Source organism: Otolemur garnettii, unplaced genomic scaffold (assembly GCF_000181295.1).
Source record: "Otolemur garnettii isolate 467f Iridium unplaced genomic scaffold, OtoGar3 scaffold00005, whole genome shotgun sequence".
NCBI classification, from domain to species: Eukaryota; Metazoa; Chordata; class Mammalia; order Primates; family Galagidae; genus Otolemur; species Otolemur garnettii.
In genome coordinates this window covers 32,102,074-32,122,315 of record NW_003852400.1, presented here as the reverse complement: position 1 = coordinate 32,122,315, position 20,242 = coordinate 32,102,074, and the positions used below count along the sequence as shown (strand labels likewise).

The following is a 20,242-nucleotide window of genomic DNA, read 5'->3' as shown; positions in this document are numbered from 1 at the left end:
ACAAATCGGAGCATTATCAAGAATTTTAAAGGGTCTGAGATTTATTCTACTTGCAAATTAGGTGTTTGCAGCTTGCCAGGGTTTCATGGATGTTGGCAGAAGACATGAGACTTCTAGATCAGAAACAATTGACTTTGTTATTCTTAGCAAAACAAGCAACTAGAACTTCAAATTTGAGCCAGTTTATTTTGCCCTCATGGGGATGATAGAGCATGACCAAGTAATTGCTGTGCATAACATCAGAGCTTGGAACCCCTGGCTTAGGAAAACTAAATCTGTTATAATGTGCAATGACAAACGTGTTTAAACTTTGTTTAGAAAGGAGAGATTATTTTTATTCTACTAGATGATAAGTAAACCTGCCTTCTCCTCTGTAGGAAGAGACATCTGTGTTGCCCACAGTTGTTTGTTATTCAATTATCCTTGAAAAGATAGCCTAGAAAAAGGGATAGTGCTACTGCTTGCAAAACATGAAGAAATTCAAGAGACCCATGGAGAATTATCTCCCAGGAAACATTTTCACCATTAATGTTTCATATTATGATGCAAATTTGACATTTCTGGTTCTAATGTACGAATTAGTTACTATAGATTTCCTCTCTTACAAATCTAAGGGCATATCTCTTGACTGGGAATAGGAAAAAGTGTTTAGGACCATTATAATTAATATTTTATTATCAAGAGAAACAAGATGATCTGGGCATGTTTTTACAGAATTAGTATTAGTGATGCAACACAGAGTAGGTAAACAAAATGTTATTAGGTAAATGTACTAGAAGATATAGGACAATTTGACTAACCTGAAAAGTTTTGATTTATCTGGTTTCAATAGAATGCCAACAAATGATATTTGATATTATTCAAAGTTTGATGCAATGTAGTAGATACATACTGAGTACATGCTAAAGGGGGAAATTATGACAATAAAAGCAATAATATATAATCACCTAATTTAATATTTTGATATTCTTGTAAAAGGTTCAGGAGGTTCATAAACATCAAATTATTTCATTGTAATTAACTAATTGATTTAGAGACCGACTCTCATCCTTTCACCCAGGCTGGAGGATAGTGGTGTAATCATAGCTTACTGCAGCCTCAAACTTCTGGGTTTAAGCAATCCTCTCAAGTAGCTGGGACTACAGCTGTCCTGACTACAGCAAACCTCTCAAGTAGGTGGGACTACATAAGTATACCTGGGTATTTTTTAAATGTTTACTTTTGTAGAGATAAGGTCTTGCTATGTTTCTCAGGCTCATCTAGAACTCCTGGCCTCAAGTGATCCTCCCACCTCAGCCTCTCAAAGCGGTAGGATTATAGGCATTAGCCACCATGCCCTTGCTACTTAACCTTGAACAATGCAGATGTGATTAAACATACATTAGAGAAGTAGCTATTATGATGTGGATTATATAATTTTACTTAGATGAGTAAACAATATTTACAGTATTTTACTAAATTGGGAAATTAACCTAAACTTAAAGTTTTGTTGTGGAAAATAACTATAGTGGTTATTATAGATCAATATGGTAAAGTAGCTTTAATGCCTTTAATTACTTTCTGTGAGATTAAAATCACATTTTATAAAAGTTGGGGTAAACAGGTAACATAATTAGATCCTCTAAAGGTATATTGTTAAAAATGCACTATTTGAGACATATAGAAACATATTAATACATATTATAATATGATAGAAGGAATCCTCATATGAAACTCTAAACATCACTGATGCCTTTTATGTATTGCTTTCCCAATCTCATCCCATCCTCTTTACATGACCTAACCATTATCCTGACTTGTGCACATTCTGACTGTCAAGGAAGGGCTAACAAAGTCTTTGCAAGTTTTCATTTATCAGCCTTTCCACTTGGGTAATTTCTCTCCATTTATTTGCTTATGAAACTATACTAAGGATAAAGTACTTAACAAAGAGGAGGCAGACATGTCCGTGTTCTTAGGGAGAGCTCAGTTTGGCAGGTCATTATAATGGTTTGGGGTGTGCTATCAATGTATTGATAATAGCAAGAATTTGTGAGTTGCCATAGCATCAGCGATTTGTTAGCACGCTCTCATTCCACTCGCGCACATGTGTTTTTCTAAAGGCTCTGTGGTGATCTTGGAGAAAGTCAGAGATGAAATAACAGATTGTCTTCACATGCTTCAGTCCTGCTCTGAATTTTATTGGCACTTACATCTTCCACTGTTTATTTCATTAAGTGAAATCTGTTTCTCCTACGTCCTGTACAGAACGTGAAGGATGATGGACAGCACGTGTGGAGACTCAAGCACTTTAACAAACCTGCTTACTGCAACCTGTGCCTGAACATGCTGATCGGCGTGGGGAAGCAGGGCCTTTGCTGTTCCTGTGAGTACGTTTGCTCTGCCTGGACGTCGTCACCTGGAGTGGGGAAAGGCTGATTCCATGCAAATGCCCCATCAGTAGCTGGAGACCCAAGAAGTGATCCAGACTATCCCTGTACCTGTGGTTTATGTTTTCCTATGATGTGATTTTGAATTCTAAGATTATTCTAGTTTTACATATTTAGTTTTGGAAACTATCCCCTTGGAAAAGAATGAAGGACATTTTTCAATTCCTGAGCCATTTTTTCCCTCCATAGTTTAATGTATTCAAAATTTCCTGTTTCTGCTGGGATTATTTTAAAGATTTCCACAAGCTTCTAATATTTATGTCTTACTCACACTTGTCTTTTCCCCCATGATTTAGCCACTTCATTCACATGGACTTCTTACAATGAGTCCATTCTTTCTGATCTTTTTTTTTTTTTTAAATAAAACATGGACATTAATTGATTAAAATAGATTTACTTTCAAATGAAGAAATCACAAAGAATACAAACATATCTTATACCTCAAGCACATTATTTTCAGTGGTATCATAAAGGAAATCTTCATATGTTGTTAATGGATATTGGAATTCCAAGCCTTGACAATTCATGAGTTGTGGCTGTTTTTAAAATTTTAGTTCACTCATCTTCGCAATGTTCATTTTATTCTATTAATACAGTACTGCTGATTATAAGTCTTTAATAGTAATTATTTATTAAATCAAGTATTTTTAAATCTACAGCCTATTTACCTAAAAAAATTTTACACCCCCTGATGTTTCTACTAAAGTAAAGCAGATATTTCAGGGTTTTTGTTTTTTATTTTTTTAAGCTAGCATCTTCTTTGGTTGTCTGTTAAGACATTACTTTTTCTCAGATTTATTATTTGACACCAAATATCATGTTTTAGTGCTATATACATATATATATATATGACTTCTTAAGTGTTTAAGGATTTAATAAAGCTACATAGAATTTGCCACGTCATGTTAAAGTACAGTTTCTGATGGCCAAGTTTGAAAAGTTAGTTATACTAGACCATTCTCCATATAAATAGGAAGTGTTTTGTTTGTAAAGTTCTATCATTTTTAAGTAAAGGAATTTTTATGATAGATTTTATGAATATGAAACAAAACTATAACTCTCAAGGTGGTGGTATAAAGGCTGAGAAATTTAGTAACAAATTTTTACTGATTAATGTAGTAAATGTGACACTCAACATTATTAGTAATATGGAATAGAAGAGAAAGTACATTTTCTATGTCAATTTTGCCAAAGAAAAATCAAAGAAATAAATATTTTGGAACTGTTTTGTTATAGATATATATGTATTATTTGGATTTAATATTTTTCATTCTAATTTCAGGCAGTGGTTAGTTTTTGTTTCTGTCTTGATGAGTGTTCAACATGGTTGTTTTTTATTTACATTTTGCTCTGTATATATATAGAACTCTTGATTTGAGACCAGCAATTTACTAAAAAATATCTGTATTCAGGTTCAAACCACAAAAAATTTGAAGATACAGAAAAGCATATGTACACACACATATATATGTGCTTGTTTATCATATATTTGCATATAAATAAATTTTTGCATGTATATACCACATGCTGCCTAGCAGAAGTTGCTCCTTTTTGGACAAACAATGCTTTGATGGTGGATGAGGGATTAACTTTTACTAAAGGGTTAGCATGTATGATAAAATCTATTCTGTGGAAAAAGACTAATCAGCCATTTAAGGTTTAGATAAATCAATAGACAAAATAGCACAAACTCATGGGCTTTTATTTCCATCCCTGCCAGCTACTCTCATGCCTATACTTTTTAAAACATAGATGTCTTCCATCTAGCAAATGACACCAAGCCATTTGGCAGTCCTCAATTTGTCTTTAATATTTTTGTCATCTGGGAATTATTGTGAAAAATTTGAGTGAGGACTGATTTAATTAAGCATTTCCTGCTATGCCATGATAGAGGAGTCTTGGTTTTTTACATGCATAATATTTCCTGTACTAATTGGCCTTTTGTATTCTATGGTAGAAACAGTCGACTTGGACTTTTCCTTGATGTGGCTGATTGGATTGATTAGGGAGCAGTGGATCTGAAATGAGGTTCTGTTAATGTCATTCTTTCCCTATAAAATTGCAATCAGGACCAGGATTAGCTCTGAATTTGGGTACCTGTTTCCTTTCAGTCTGCAAGTACACAGTCCACGAACGCTGTGTGGCCAGAGCACCTCCCTCTTGCATCAAGACCTATGTGAAGTCCAAAAAGAACACAGATGTAAGTTTTGGACTGTGCTTTCTTTCTGAAGGTGGTGAGTGTGAATGCCTCCTCTTATCATGGTGATGCTATTCCATTCTAGGTCATGCATCATTACTGGGTTGAAGGCAACTGCCCGACCAAGTGCGATAAGTGCCACAAAACGGTTAAATGTTACCAGGGCCTGACAGGACTGCATTGTGTTTGGTGCCAGATCACAGTGAGTAGCATTGGAAACAAATCCCAGCATTCACTCCCATTGAAGACTGTGTGTCTCTTACTCTCTGAGAGTCCTTCCCTGGACGGGCTCCCTGGACTTTATGATCAGCATAAAACCCTAGAAGCTTCTTATTTCATCTGGCGTGCAAAGGGATAGGACCACACTCGGATTTCTTTTCATACAATCCAGAATTTTAGAGCTGGTGACAATCTTAGAGATGACACATCATATGCTTTTCAAACTGCGCTCCATGGAGCTCTAGTGGTTCCCAGGAAGGAGATCAAAGATGGCGGCAAGGGACAGGCAATGAGAGCTGGACGCTGATTGGGTAGAGCTCAGCCCTCCTTCAACCTCACAATTCTATTTTCTAAGGTTTTGCTGTTTTACATATTTACTAATTTATTTTACTCACAAGATCCATGGGCTTTAAAAGGATAGTCAGATGAATAATGTGCCACAATAATTTAATTGCAGAGTGAAGACACTAAGACCAAAAAACTTTAAGCAAATTGTCCTCGACCATGTGGCTAGGCATAATTGGAAATAGGTCATATTTTAGTTGACAATGCTCCTTGTTCCTTCAGTGAAATCTTAGTAGTTAGCTTGTTCCTTCAGTGAAGTCTTAAATTGGGGAATAAAGGTAATCGTTAATGTTGGTCACAATAAAGAAAGAAGAGATAAGTTGGTACTTCCTAGGAAACTTTAAGACTTCACTCAGTGCGGAGGATTGTCAAAGCTGGCTTGAATATTTTGGGAATAAATGCAGTTATTAGGTTGTACCTTTACTGATACATGTTTAATTTCCACAAGTCAATGAGAATCACACATTTCAAGAATAGCTGTTGTTGATAAGGTAGTACACAAACATATATGGAAACTGGAATTTTGTTTTCCAGCATAATGTTTGAGTATTTCTCTTACAAAAGTAACGTTTTCGTATTTGGAGACACTAAGTTAAGCAAATAAATTTCTCTACACTGCCCCGCAATGCCTCACTGCCAATGCACAGATGAAACAATTTTCTAAAACACTCACATACACAGGATAAAGGAGAAAAACAAACTGACTTACATCTCAAAAATACAATTAAGTCCTTTTTTTTAAATGAACACACTTTCTTCAATCATCTTCAGCTGTTATTCAGTTAAATTATATTTATACTTGAAACTATCTCAATTATGAAAGATAGTTTTAGTTTTTTTAATGTTTGGTTATTAGAAGAAAATGTCTAGCAATGATTTAAATGACACACAGGTACTACTCAAACATATTGAATTCTCAGTTTTAACAAGACTACAACTGATTTATTTTTTTAAAATTCATGCATATTTAAAAAGCTAGAATTTTTTTTTGCCAAGGATTGACAAAAATATATGTAGTTTTATTTCTGATCATGTAGGAAGCTGTGTCTCTTATTTTTTCTATATAGTACCTCTTTTACTAGTTATATCTTAACTTTGATATAAACTGGGATTAGAGAATATCAGAATGCATTTCTTCTTTACATTTCAAATTATTTTTCTATTCATTATAAATCCCGAATGTAATGTCTTAGGTTTATTATTCACATTTTTCTATTTCTTAAAAAAATCATTGTTTTCGAATGTGTACTCAGCTTAAACAAACTAAGATTTAGAGCTTTTAGAATTTTCTTTTTTGATTTCTCTCCTCTTTTCCTCATTTAATCTCATGAAGTCTGTCTTCTCCCCAGTCCATTCTAGTGACTGTCTTCATGTTACCATTGCTAGTGGTCTTTCATTGCTATTCAAAGCATCTTAAAATTCATCATTTCCTTGTTTTATATTCCATTTTGTTTTCTCCTTCTCTTCCTTTTGTTTTAATGGTTCGTCTCATCTATAACTCCAAAATCTACACCTGTCCTTTTAAGACACAAGTTAGACATTTATCCTGGGTCTTGATCCTGGCCCTTAAAATTTTATTTTTATGCTAAATGTCAATGAATACATGAAGATGATTCTATTTGTCACTATGGCTAAGTATAACACAGACAGTAAAAGTCTTAATACCAAGTTAAAATTGGTAATCAATTTTATCAGTCAATCAATTAATCAGTCAATCCATCTCTGAGTTCCATTCAGGAAACAGTGCTAACCAGGGAGCCCTGAGGGGTTAAGGCAGAGGCAGAAAAAAGCCTTCCCTCTTACTAAGCTGTCTCACATCCTTAGTCTTTGTGCCGACCTGAGCCTTATTTCTTATAAACGTAAGCCCCAAGGGTTCCAGGGGTTCATATTTACTTTATGAAACAAGATGTGCATGATTAGAAAAAGGTATCATATGCTATATTTGGAAGAATATACAGCTCTCTCATGAGTAACTTTCTTCTCCACACACTTTTGGATTTTTTGATTTTAAGTAATTGTGAGGACAAAGTTTCTTATGTATTGGTTGTGGGCCTAGGTTAAACGTGATAGTTTTACTCTAGAATGTTTATGTCTTTGGTATTATTTACATATCTTTTTCTTGAACTGTTGTGTGAAAATTTTAGTATAAAGCATATCTGCTCCTGACTGATCACTGCCTACCACAACTGAAACTACTTGTTTTGCTTTTATACTTTACAGGAGTACTATTAATATAGCAAAGAGCTTGCAGAAGGGATGAGAGTATTGGGATATGGCGCTGTATGTTGGGCTTGGATTACATGAGGAATAATTGGTAAAGGGAAACAGAGAATGAAGTTTGGCTTCATTTCAGCATTTTTCCAAAAGCCAGTAGTATGTGCATTTACATATGACTTTTGAAAATGGCTTGAGTATTATAAGTCAGACTAACTAGATCATCTCTGTCATTTACTGGTGTGGCCATCTTGGGCCATCTTTGTAATCAGTTTGGGCCAATTCCTTAATTTATTAAATGGAGTTAATGATGTTTAATTTACAGGATTATATGAGGAAGCAAGTAGCAAATAGATATGTGTAGGACAAGACCCCCCACACAGTAAGTACTCAGTATGTAAGACATAACCTTCATGAGAATTGGAGTTCATGCTATGTGGGTACATAAACCCAGAAGACCATCCATCAATAGTGCTCATGCCATTTCTCTCTCCCCTGTGAAAGGATAATTGCCCAGTTCTAAGTTAGAACAGCACCTACAGGTCCTAAATGTCTCCAGAATCACATGGCCGTGCATCTCACTCAATCCCAAGTCAAGCTGATTGATTTATTTTCACAAAGAGCAACTCCTACGACTTTCTAGTTCTCTCAGACATGGTATCACCATGCGTTCAGTCATTGGGAATAGAGTTAGAAATCAATTTCTTTCACTCTTGTCTTTTACCTTTATCTTATGTACACAACCCATCAGCGAGCCTTGACATTTCCTACTTAAAATATCTCTCTCGGATTTGAGGTTTTGTCTCCATGTTCACAGCCCTAGTGCAAGCTCTTAGCACCTCTTGACTAGATTAGAGTCAGAATCTCTTGGCTCATCTCCCTAACAGAAGGTACTTTTCCTATAACACAGGCTGCATACCACCTCCAGAAAGATCTTCTGAAAATACTAGTTTGTTATCATATGCCGTCTTTAGCAACCTATAATAGTTTTGTGATAATAAATGCAGTCCTCAACATGCCCTACCTCAACTTGGTTATAATTCCTCGAAAATTCAACCTAAACCAAAGCACATCACTACACATACTCCTTCCCCACACACCCTCTGTTGGCAGTCCCTTGGGAAGGCTATACATCCTCCCTGCCTGTTACTTTGTCCATCCCATTCCTTTGAACGCATCCATCTTAAATTTTAATTCCATCTAGGGAACCAAGTTACGCTCCCTGTCTACCTTCTAAATTTCCTAGACACTAACACATCGTTTTCCTGAATACTTTTAGTACTTTTATTCCATACTCAATGGAAAGAGTGAAGTGTACTCTAGTGGTTTCAAGTCTCACACTAACATCGTCTGCACTGCTAGACCACAGTCTGCCCCAGCTACAGGTTCATGGGCCATAGTTTTTCAATCACCCAAAGTTCTTGATAGAATGTCGAGTTAGAGGAAGTCCTCACTAGGAACATTCTAAGCACTGATACGCTATTCTTACAGTTAAACATTAAACTTCAAACATATGTCCTACTTAAGTTTTGTTTTATCATATCATCCTATAATCTTGAACTTAAGTTTTGTTTTATCATATCGTCCTACAATCTTGAAATCAGTCTGAGATATGCAAGTAAGTTTCAACAAATACTTAGAGATAAAATTCCACCTTCCTTCCCACACCCGTTTTTCAGTCAATACTTATAGCTTCTCGATATACTAGTTTGCTGTCTTATAGATATAGTTAGGCTATTTGAATTAACTTTTATCTGATATTGTAAATCTAAATGTTTAAATAAAAATAGGAAAAACCTAGGAGAGAGCAAGGGAAAACTGCTTCCTGACATTTAGACAAGCAGTGTTCTGTGTTTTATATTTCAGTCGCTTGAGCCAAGTAACATATTAACTATTTTCCTCGGTTCTCTCTTCTCTAGCATTCTGCCATTATTTTATTTATTTATTTATTTATTTTGAGACAGAGCCTCAAGCCATCCCCCTGGGTAGAGTGCCATGGCATCACGCTCACAGCAACCTCCAAATCCTGGGCTCAAGCGAGTCTCCTGCCGCAGCCTCCCAAGTAGCTGGGACTACAGGCGCCTGCCACAACGCCTGGCCTTTTTTTTTTTTTTTTTTTTTTTTTTGGTTGCAGCCATCATTGTTGTTTGGCGGGCCGGGGCTGGGGATTTGAACCCGCCACCTTGGGTGTATGTGGCTGGCACCTTAGCCGCTTGAGCCACAGGCGCCAAGCCAACATTCTGCCATTATTAAGATCTCACTGCTCACGTATGTTCATTTCTTCTGAGAGTGTGTTACCTTGGCTTTCTAATTAGAACATGTCATGAATTGCTCCTGATCACAGTAAGCTATGGGAGGTTGCTACATATTATTTGGGCTTGACATAAAAATGCCTATTTCACAGGTGTGAATTATCAACTTTTGATATGGGGTACTCATTTTATTAAATATTTGCTTCTAGCAGTAATGTTTAAATGTTTCAATGTCAGTGAAAGATTTATTACAGGTTAAAAGATGCCAGTGTTTAGGAAGCAGTCTGAAATTGCAGAATATTAGGGCTAAGAGAAGTATCAACCAATAAGTGTGTTCCTTCATATCTGGCCAGCAGGGATTTTTTTTAAAGAATAATGTATTTCTCTTTTATTTTCTTCTAAATTCTTATGAGCATTTATTTTCTATTTTTCTACCTTATGACTTCTTAGATTCTGTCACTTACCTCTCCAGAAATGATAGAGTCCTCACCCACTCTCCTCAACTCTGCCCCATAAGTACAATCTGACACACATATATACTTGTATACTCTCTTTTCCTTTATAACTTGAGATAGCTTTGGCTAATAAACATGGATCTGACTCTAAATTAGGTGCTATTGGAAGTTGTCATAAACTCTGAAATTATTTCCAAGTGTTTCATTCACTTTCAGGCAAAGCTTGTTCCTCCTGAATGACTTCCCTACATATGCAGCTAAATTACTTCACATAAATGGGACATACACAAAATGATCTGAGAGTTTCTACATCAAGTCTTGAAAAAATGCAAAGATAACAACAAACATTTTTTTTTTTTTTTTTTTTTTTTTAGAAAAGCAGCTAACAATTTCTTTTCCCTGGTGCATTATTGGTTAGTTTACTTAAGAGTCAGGATTAGTTATGTAGTTTATTTCTATCTTGATGGGGATCTTCGGGTCTTTGTATTTGGCCTTTGGGTTATCTTTGAGAACGTTGTCGGTCTTCATGTATATTTTACACCGAGAGCTCTGCAGGGAGTGTCTTTTTTATATTTCTGTCCATGAAATGTCATGGTGAAAGGGTAAAGCAACTTGGTATTGTTGATGATGTTCACTTTTTATAGTCTTTTATAAACATATTACTTTCTGTAATTTCTATCTTGCTTTTTGTAAAGATCTTATTTTGTAGAGCAGTTTCAGGGTCACAGCAAAAAGGATTATACATTTTTATGCTCGATATACAGTCCTGGGCACCATATGTATTTTCTCATTGGCTTTCACATTTTATATTTCATCCTTAAGTATATCTCTGGGCAATATGGTGCATAATTTAGATTTACTGTACAGATTTGACTCCCAGCTTGTAAATAATCAGTGCTTCTAACCTAATGTCCTCAGCTTTGACACTTCTGGATACAAACAATGTTGGGATGTTGTTGATGGCCACCCAAATATATTTACCTTCTGCTGGATTCTATGGGGTGTCCCAAAGGTCACCTAAAGTTGCCATACACAGGGAAAATGGGAAATTGTAGCTAAATGGGCCTTTATGTACAAACTATTCATTACCAAATTTTACAAAGAGGTGGTCAACATGACACTCAGAGAATAGTTTGTAAGTACATTATTGTTTTTAAATACACTATTTTGTAAAATTTTTGCCACTTCTGTCTAAAATTTTATAATAAATATTTTTTGAAACAGAGTCCACCTCTGTCTAAAATTTTGTAATGAATATTTTTTGAAACAGTCTCACTATGTGGCCCTCAGGAGAGTGTCCTGGCATCACAGCTCCAAGCAAACTCAACCTCTTAGGGTTAAGTGATTCTCTTGTCTTAGCTTCCCAAGTAGCTGGACTACAGGCACCCACCACAATGCCGGGTTATTTTTTGTTGCACTTGTTTAGCTGTCCCAGGCTGGGTTCAGTCCCTCTACCTTCGGTGTATGTGGCGGGCGTCTGTAATGAATATTTTTTAAAATGGTACATTTAGCTACGATTTCCAAGTTTCCCTGTGTCTGGCAACTTTAGGGGTGAACTTTGGGACACCCTGTGGTCTTAATAAAAGCATAAGACATTCTTGCATGTTATTAGTTCATCTAGACTTCTAGGAGAATTTTCTTGCACTGTATATCCCTGTTTCACAGGTGATAATTTGGGTCCTGACCTTCTTAGGAATGCTATGACATGCTTACATTTCTAGAGGACTATCTTCCAACTTCTTAAACAAAATTCAGGGATATAGGCCATAGCAGCAATCAAACTTTGAAATCACATTGGGCTTTATTTAGCTCTGCAGAGGCCAGTATTTCATGAAACCAATTGGCAGTACCTATACTCTGAACTCTAAAACCCCAGTATAAAGACTTATCCCTCACACGTACTCTGGGAAGCTCATCAACTGTGTGACTCTGAATCTTCAGTTCCTTCCATCTGGCTGGGAAGTAGCCTAAATGCCCCAAAGCTGTCATTAAATTCATTTTATTTCTGCCCCATTTTCTTACTGCTGGTAACCTTCAATTAACTATACAGCGAGCTTAGTGTCCGTTACCATGTCATTTGCCCGTTTGTTGAAGGCACATGGGATGGAGGCCTGGAGGAGGCTGAGGCCTTCAGGTCAGTGTTCGCCCGAATCCCAGAGTACACTGTCCCTTGACCGCAATAGTCACATGTATAACTTCATACTGTAATAAAGACTGAAAGTCAATAATTACTTGAATTATGCACCCAGAAATTTTTATTTTGGTTCATCTGATTTGCAGAGGGTTCTTCCAGTCTGCATTCTCAGTTTTAGAACAGCTTTATAAGATCAGAGATCACGGGCTTTTTCCATATGACATCCATGGTACAACAAAGACTTAAGATACCCAGTCTGTCTTTGGATTTAGTGCAGTTTTCTTAGTGCTTGGCATATGGATTTCTAAGTGCTGCTGTAACAAAATACTGCACAATAGGTGCCTTAAAACAATAGAAACTAATTCTCTCACAGTTCTGGAGGCTAGACGTCCAAAATCCAAGTATCAGCAGGGCCGGGCTCCCTTGGGGGACTACTTCTTTTCTGCTTCTTGCCAGCTTCAGGCAAGTGGGCAGATATCCTCCACATTCCTTAGGCTAAAGCATTGGTTCTCCATTCTCCCCGTCTGTCATCACTGAGGTGTCTCCCCTCCGTGTCTGTGTCTTTCTGTTCAGATTCCCTTCCTCTTCTAAGGATGCCAGTCACTAGATTAGAGCCCAACCTAGTCCAGTAGAAACACTAGTACATATTAACTCGAACACATATTCACAGACCTGATTTCCAGGAAAGCTCACACTCACTGTTGAGGACGAAGTTAGGATTTTGACATACATTTCAGGGGGCCCAATTCTCTCCACAACACTTGATAATCTATTACCTCTAAATCCAAACATCCAGGGCCATGATTGTTTCTTAGAAAATTGATCATTGAATCAATAAGTGTAATACATTTTGAACCAGTGGCTAATTTTATTTTGAGGGAACTATGCATTTTAATTCAAACAGGGTGTCAGTTAATGTAGTTTTTAGTGGATTCCACTGCTCCTTTTCCTTTAACAGGTCTTGCCACTTGACATAGACTAGAAATACCTGATAAAAAGATCAACCCCCCATTTTTTAATATGCCACTGAGAAGCAGAGCTGCTAATTATGGATGGATGTGTAAAGATAATTTTATTTCATGTAATGCAACCTAAGGCTCATTAATACTAGTATAAACAGCCTTAACTTCAAGGCAGAGAGTTAGCATGACAATAGTTTTAGAGTCTAGGACTACAGAAATACACTGATAGTATAACTCTTTCATGAACTGTGAATCAGCAATCACTAGATTCCTGTGCTTACTTTATAATTAACTGCTTACAAAGGTAAGTATGTTTCAGAAATTAATATAACCAAGGCTTAAATGGTGGCTTTTGAGTCAAAACTGAAAAATGATGTGGCTCTTTCTTCTTGTTTTGGACAAGACATGTTATCTTATTAAAAGGTATAACTTTTCTAAAGTATGAATAGTCTATACCAAATTGATATGCTATGAAGGAGGGAGAGACCACTAGATGTTTCCAAGCCAGTATGATTTTATAAAATCAGTATTCCCATAAAAACTGTCACCACAATTAAAAAAATCACTATTTAATACACTAAGATATAACTCCTTAATTTAAACTTGTGACCGAGGTTGTTAAAAATATCAGCTTAGGTTTATACATATTGAAAAATAAATAGCACGTTATATGATTACACACTAACTTAATGTCGAGCTGATAAATACAATATAAAGACAATTTTTTATAATCATAATCATCTTCTTTTATTTATATCCTGCTCCTACTGAGATGAATCTCTGGTTACATTTACATATTGAATTACAAAGTTAAAACTAATGATGGGATCAATTATGCCCCATACTGAGCTGTGCACTTTCGAATGACTTTGAGAAAACAGGAGGGTCAAAAAAAAAAAAAAAAACATACACAGTGCACAGTGGTTTCAAGATTATGCTAACAGATAAGCAACGGAAGGACTTTAATGGGTAATAACATGGATTTTTCAAAGAAATTAGGCTTGCTTGGTGCAAAACCTAAAGTATATTTCTAATATAAACATTTCTGTACATTGAAAAAAATATATAGGCTGGAGCACAGAAGTTGCTAAATGGTTTATTTAAGGTACATATATAAAAGCAAATGTACCACGAATCCCTTTATGCTTCTGTTTATTTGTTCATGTAATTATTTAATGTACTAATGTATTTGCTGTGTCCTGGTTGAAATATAATCTGCCCCTGGTTTGCTGCTATTGCCCGGAATTTGATATTATCTCCCTTTCTCCTTTTCTAGTTGCATAATAAATGTGCTTCACATCTAAAACCTGAATGTGACTGTGGACCTTTGAAGGACCATATTTTACCACCCACAACAATCTGTCCGGTGGTATTGGTGAGTTTTTTCTTATCATTCTGCTGTAACCCAGGGTTATTGTGACGAATTGGTACAGCATATTACAAAATGTTGCCAGAGCTAATTTTTCATTCATGAAGACAGAACTATATAGATCTAAAATCCATCATTACTTCAGAGCAGAACACCTTGGCTCACTACATTTTTCTTTCCTCCATGTCACAATACATATTTTAGAAAGGTATGCTTGAACTGACGCTGACTCAGGTCTTAGACTTAGTCATGCTGTACTTACCAGAAATTGTATGGGCAGAATGCTTCTACACTTTACATACTTTATAGATCTAGCTTCCCAGAATAATGAAGTTATTCTTATGAGCGGTTTTGCTGGGGATGCATATTATATGTCTGCAATCTGGAGGACTCTCATCTAGATCATTGGCTAACTAAGATGATGACACAACCTTGAAGAAAGCTGTGTGCTACCATTAGATTTTTTTTTAACTTTTTATTAAACAATCAATTTACCTACCTGCAAAATAATTACTTAATCAAGAAATGTAGATTGGAAAATGCGTGCATAAAGCAACTTTCAAAGAGCACCTTGATAGAAACAAAAGCAGGTATTCAAAGAAAATATTCATATTATTATTCACAATCTAAATTGTTTTTAGAGTGAAACAGTTATTTTCCAAAACAAAATAGTTTATATTCATAAGGCACTTCTTATTTTGAAAAACAGCATGGAAATGAAATGGCTGGAACTTTAGTTTGATATAATAAAAATACAGCAAATAGCAAATGTTAGACAAATACTTTCCTAAAGGTCAACCTAGAAATTAATCATATTACTCAATTTGCACCCACTTATGATTCATTTTGTAATTATCCGTAAAAGACAGGTTGTATTTTCAATGCCTTTATTTAACAAAATTATTAAAAACTCTTCATTTTCTCAAACTACAAAAGTAGCAGAAAATATCTCCATATTGCTGAGGATAGCAATAATTACTCCTAAATTTCCTTTCTTCATGTAAGATTTATTAGACATCTTATAGGAAATAAGATTAAAAATACATTGCATTTGAGGTTTATTTAGTGTTATTTTATTCCTTTAAGTGTTGTCTTGAAGAGAAAGGACCTCTAGAATTTTTACATTATTTTTATTCCTGATCGAAAATGCAGTGATTTTACTTGTTTAGATGCATCCTTATCTTAGGTTTAAACTCCGAGGAGAAATACATTATCTCATCCTACTATCCAATGCTTGTGGAAGACCCTACTCAATTCAGTGAGTAATCTGGGGATTACTTCTTTGACCCACTTAGATCAAATTCTGGTCACATAAAGTCTAACATGAGGGGATCCTTTTTATTATTCTATTGCTTCTTTGAGAGAAACATAGGTAAAGAATGTGTGTTATGTGTATTTTCTTGCCATCTAACAATTTCAAAAGCTCTTTCTTTGCTAATTTTAGACATGTTGATGCTGATAACTTATTTTCAACCCTTAAATATCTATACATTTTTACTAGTGACTTGTATCTCAACATTTGCTATTGTACCTCTTTCTACTTTGTGGTATTTGTATTATCTACTTTGTGGTATTTGACAAGTATCGAACATTTTATCCTCCACAAATTCTACCTTTCATTGGCTTCCATTGTACCAAACTCTCTTGTTCTTTCTTGTGTTTCTCTGGATACTCACTTTCACTTTCTTTCTTGGGTTTACAATGTCAGCCCACCCATGTTGCTGCATCCCTATGTGCTACCCTTCCATATAGCTTTTGATTCTTAATATTCTTCCCAGTGGGATCTTGTTTATTTAGTTGATTTTGTGACCATGCTAATTTATATTCCAGCTCATCCTCCTATTCTGAGTCCTAAACTTATAGAACTGCCACCTGGTGATTCCATACTGCTTTAAATACAACATGTCCAATACAGTAATATTGATTAATGTAATAATGATAGCTCTTTCTTTTTGAGAAAATATGCTATACCAAACACTATCCTATAAATATTAACTAATTCATTCAATAAATATTTATTGCTTGCCTAGTATGTGCCAAAGAGTATTGTGGATGGAAAGAAATAGTAAAAAGCAAAACCACATCTTTGACTCACAGAGTTTATGTCCCAGAGGGGGTAAAGTATTCAATAATTAATACAAATAGGTAAATTACTTAGTACCTGGTTGTATTAAGCCACATAAAAACAGAGAGTTTAATTTCTTACTAAGGGAAAGGGGAACCAAGGAATAAGAGGTATTAGTCAAAGAGTACAATGTTATAATTATGAAAGGTGAGTAAGTCTAGAAGTCCAATGTACAGCATGACTGTAGCTCATCATATTATATTGTATACCAGAAATTTGCCAAAATTCTAGAATTCAGGAGTTCTTACCACAAAATAGGCAGCTGAGTCTGGAGATGAGGATATTAATTTGTTTAACTGTAGTAACAATTTCACTATGTATGTTGTCAAAGACAAAATCACAACAAATTTGTAGAGGTACTCAGCTTTTATTCATGATTTGTGAAAAAAGGGGGACAGTTTCATTCCACAAAATGAAATGAAAGCTCCTACTGGACAATAACAGAAGAGTAGGTTTTGTCATGGGAACAAGACAACAGAACAATAAAAGACAAAGCTGATTGGTTACCTCAGGTTACTTTAGATTGCCTTTTTGGTGAGAATAAAGCAGTGGCTATGCTAACTCAGGCAGATTGGATTCTCTTGGTTTCAGCGGAAAAAAATGTTCTGTTTTCAGATCTGTCTTTTCCTCCAAGTTTAACCTTGATGAATGTGACAGACTCCATTTTGTCTGTTTGTTGGGGCCAAGTGTAGGAGTTCAGTCCAAAATAATGGTTCTCATAATTTTAACTATATAAAGACATTATCTTGAATTTTTTAAATATATACAACAAAGAACTACTGGTTGTATTTTCAATGCAAAGAACAATATTTAAAACAAGGGAAGGGAAGAAATTCTGGGGCTGCAGTTATGAAGGCAGCAGTTAAGATAAAATTCACTGAAGAGGTACTTGAGTAAAGAGTTGAGTGATGTGAGGGAGTAACCGGAGTGGTTCCCTCAGGGCAGAACTTCACAGAGAAGCCAAGGAGGATGCAGACTCTTAGGCAGTAGAGACCTGACATATCCTATGGGCACTGAGATTAGTGGCTGGCCTCCAGTGAGAAGGAGGAAGAATAATAGAAGAAAAGGTCAAAGATGTCATGAACTTTTCATATTGTGTAAGGCAACTTAGGTCATTGTAGATGACCTTAGATCTTTTAGCTTCCGCTCTGAATGAGGTAGGAAGCCATTAGTAGATTTTGACCAGAAACCAGAATGGTGTGACTTACATTTAAAAAAAAAAAAATTATGCTGTGTTGAGGGGGAAACAATGGGAAAACAAAGGATACAACACATCTAGTTTCTCAGGGAAATAGGAAACTGAGTCCTTAGCTAGAGTAAGGATGATGGAAGATGTGCAAGTTTGAGGTCTGGGAGGAAGTTATGCAAGAGTCACCTAGAGGAGTGGGGACTAAGTGGATCAAAGGAAATGCAGCATGATTACCAAGGAATAAAAAGCAGCTGTCTGTAGTTAATCATCATATCTTTAGTACAGGCCAGGAAGCTTGAATGAGTATTTTTCTCTAGTCACATTCTGTTACATTTCTCCAGTTACAGTTCAGTCAGCTCCAGGAGTGGGATAGTCATAACCCACTCTCAATGAGATGATGTTTTTGTCAAGTAAGATGTACATAAGAGAGGACTGGGAGTTGAGGATGTATGCAAAAAAGTGATCATAAGATTTGACTATGGAATTTAAGCTCAGAAATGAGGGAAGTAATGACATGAAGAGTGAGGTACAATAATAGATATTAGGGAGGAGGAGCTTTTTTTCATGTGATTGTTGCCATTCATCTGTCTTCTTCAGAGAAGTTTCCATTCAAGTCTCTTGGCAACTTATAAGTGAGATTATTTGTTTTTTCCTTATTGATTAGTTTGAGTTCTCTGTAGATTCTAGTTATCAACCCTTTGTCAGATTCATACCATTCAAATAGCTTCTCCCATTCTGAAGGCTATTTGCTTTTGTTATTGTATCTTTAGCTGCACAGAACCTTTTTAACTTGATAAATAGATAAATAACTGCATGCCAACATGAGAGAAAAACATAATTATATTCAAGGGGGTGGGGGAAGAGGGGAAAGAAGAAAGAGGAGGAGGAAAGAGGAATAGTAAACTCTCACCTAATGGGCACAAGGGTATATAGCACCTCCCGGGGGGAAAGGCTCAATTACAACTTGTACTTTACCTTAGATGCACAAACAGGGTAACCTAAACCTTGTACCTTCCTAATATTCTGAAATTTAAATAAATAAAAAATAGATGGTAGATTTAATATAATACATTTCAGATTACTATGGAGCCAAAGATTGCTGGAATCAAGGTTAGTGGAGTCAATGGTGTCAGGTTCTGAAAGTGAGTGAGGTAAAAGTAAAAATTATAAATAAGTTGCAGTTATTGGTGGATTCATTTAATCCTAACAATGACCCCATAAGATCAATATTATGATTGTCTCCATATAAACTGAGGAAAGTAGAGATTAAATAATAGCCCAATATCACATGACTAGTAAGGGACAGTTTTGGATTTAGAACCCTACGGGTGTCACTCCAGTGCCAGACACTGAGACCCTCATTGCCACCTTTTCTCCAAATCCAACCAGAAGCTTTTCATCTGTCTTATCTCAGTGACTAGAAACTTTATACCCCAACTTTCCCAAGCTTGAAACCTAAGAATAATTTTTGATTTATCATCTTGACTATTAAATTAATCATTAGGAATACTATTCTGATGTACTTAGTACTGTCTCTGCACTTCAGCCAGACTGTAACAGTCTCCTATACCACCTTCACAGAGTGGCCCTGGGATTATCCCAGTAGCATCCCAGTAGCATCCTTGCTGAACTGCCTGCTTCCCTTATATCCTCAACCTGTATCCTCACTTTCAAAAATGCAAATGTAATAATGTCTCTCATGCATAAAATGTTTCTGTTGATTTCCTATTTGAATTCAAAACTCTCCAGTGTAGTAAACGGGGCTCTTTAACTGGATCAATCTCTCATACATGACTTTACACATTAGAAATCAGTGAGAATTGAACTGCTCATCATTCTTTAAATAAAACTATTCTCTCAAGCCTTTAGGGGTCCTGTATATATTAATGAATCAGCCTTAATTACTTCACTTTAAAATTTTCTGTAACTTATTAAGAATGAAAGGTTACTTTATTTTTTATTATTGGTTTCAGACGAATATGGAGGTACAAATGATTAGGGTATATTTTTTGTGCTTCTAAGGTAAAGTTCAGGTTGTAGTTGAGCCCTTCATCCAGAGGTGTACTGTATACCCTTACGTTATTCTGCATTAGGTTAGCGCTTACCAATCCCCTTCCATGGACTCCCTTCTCCTTTTTTTCTTCTCGCCTCCCCCCAACTTGAATATACTTGTTTTTTTTTCTCATCTGGGCATATTTTTTTTTTTTTCTGTTGGTTTCATGTTAGTGTAGAGTACATTGGATACTTTCATTTCCATTTTTATAATACTTTACTAAGAAGAATTTTTTTTAACTCCATCCAGGGAAATGCAAAAGATATAAAGTCTCCAAATTTTTCTTATCACAAAATAAA

At 35.7% G+C, this 20,242-nt stretch overlaps 1 protein-coding gene across 6 annotated transcripts in view; it reads left to right on the top strand.

Annotated features, from left to right (window-relative positions):
• The window catches only part of DGKB (diacylglycerol kinase beta), a 694,453-nt gene that overhangs the window by 214,972 nt on the left and 459,239 nt on the right, over positions 1–20,242 (top strand). For 4 of the 6 annotated variants that reach the window (XM_003782718.2, XM_012811488.1, XM_023519022.1 and 1 more), the window contains 4 exons: positions 2,248–2,365; positions 4,541–4,629; positions 4,712–4,828; positions 14,484–14,582. In XM_003782718.2, the coding sequence (XP_003782766.1) occupies positions 2,248–2,365; positions 4,541–4,629; positions 4,712–4,828; positions 14,484–14,582 (423 nt within the window). Of the gene's footprint in view, positions 1–2,247; positions 2,366–4,540; positions 4,630–4,711; positions 4,829–14,483; positions 14,583–15,163; positions 15,167–20,242 lie in introns of all 6 variants that reach the window. The other 2 variants (XM_023519015.1, XM_012811476.1) reach the window with 1 other exon arrangement.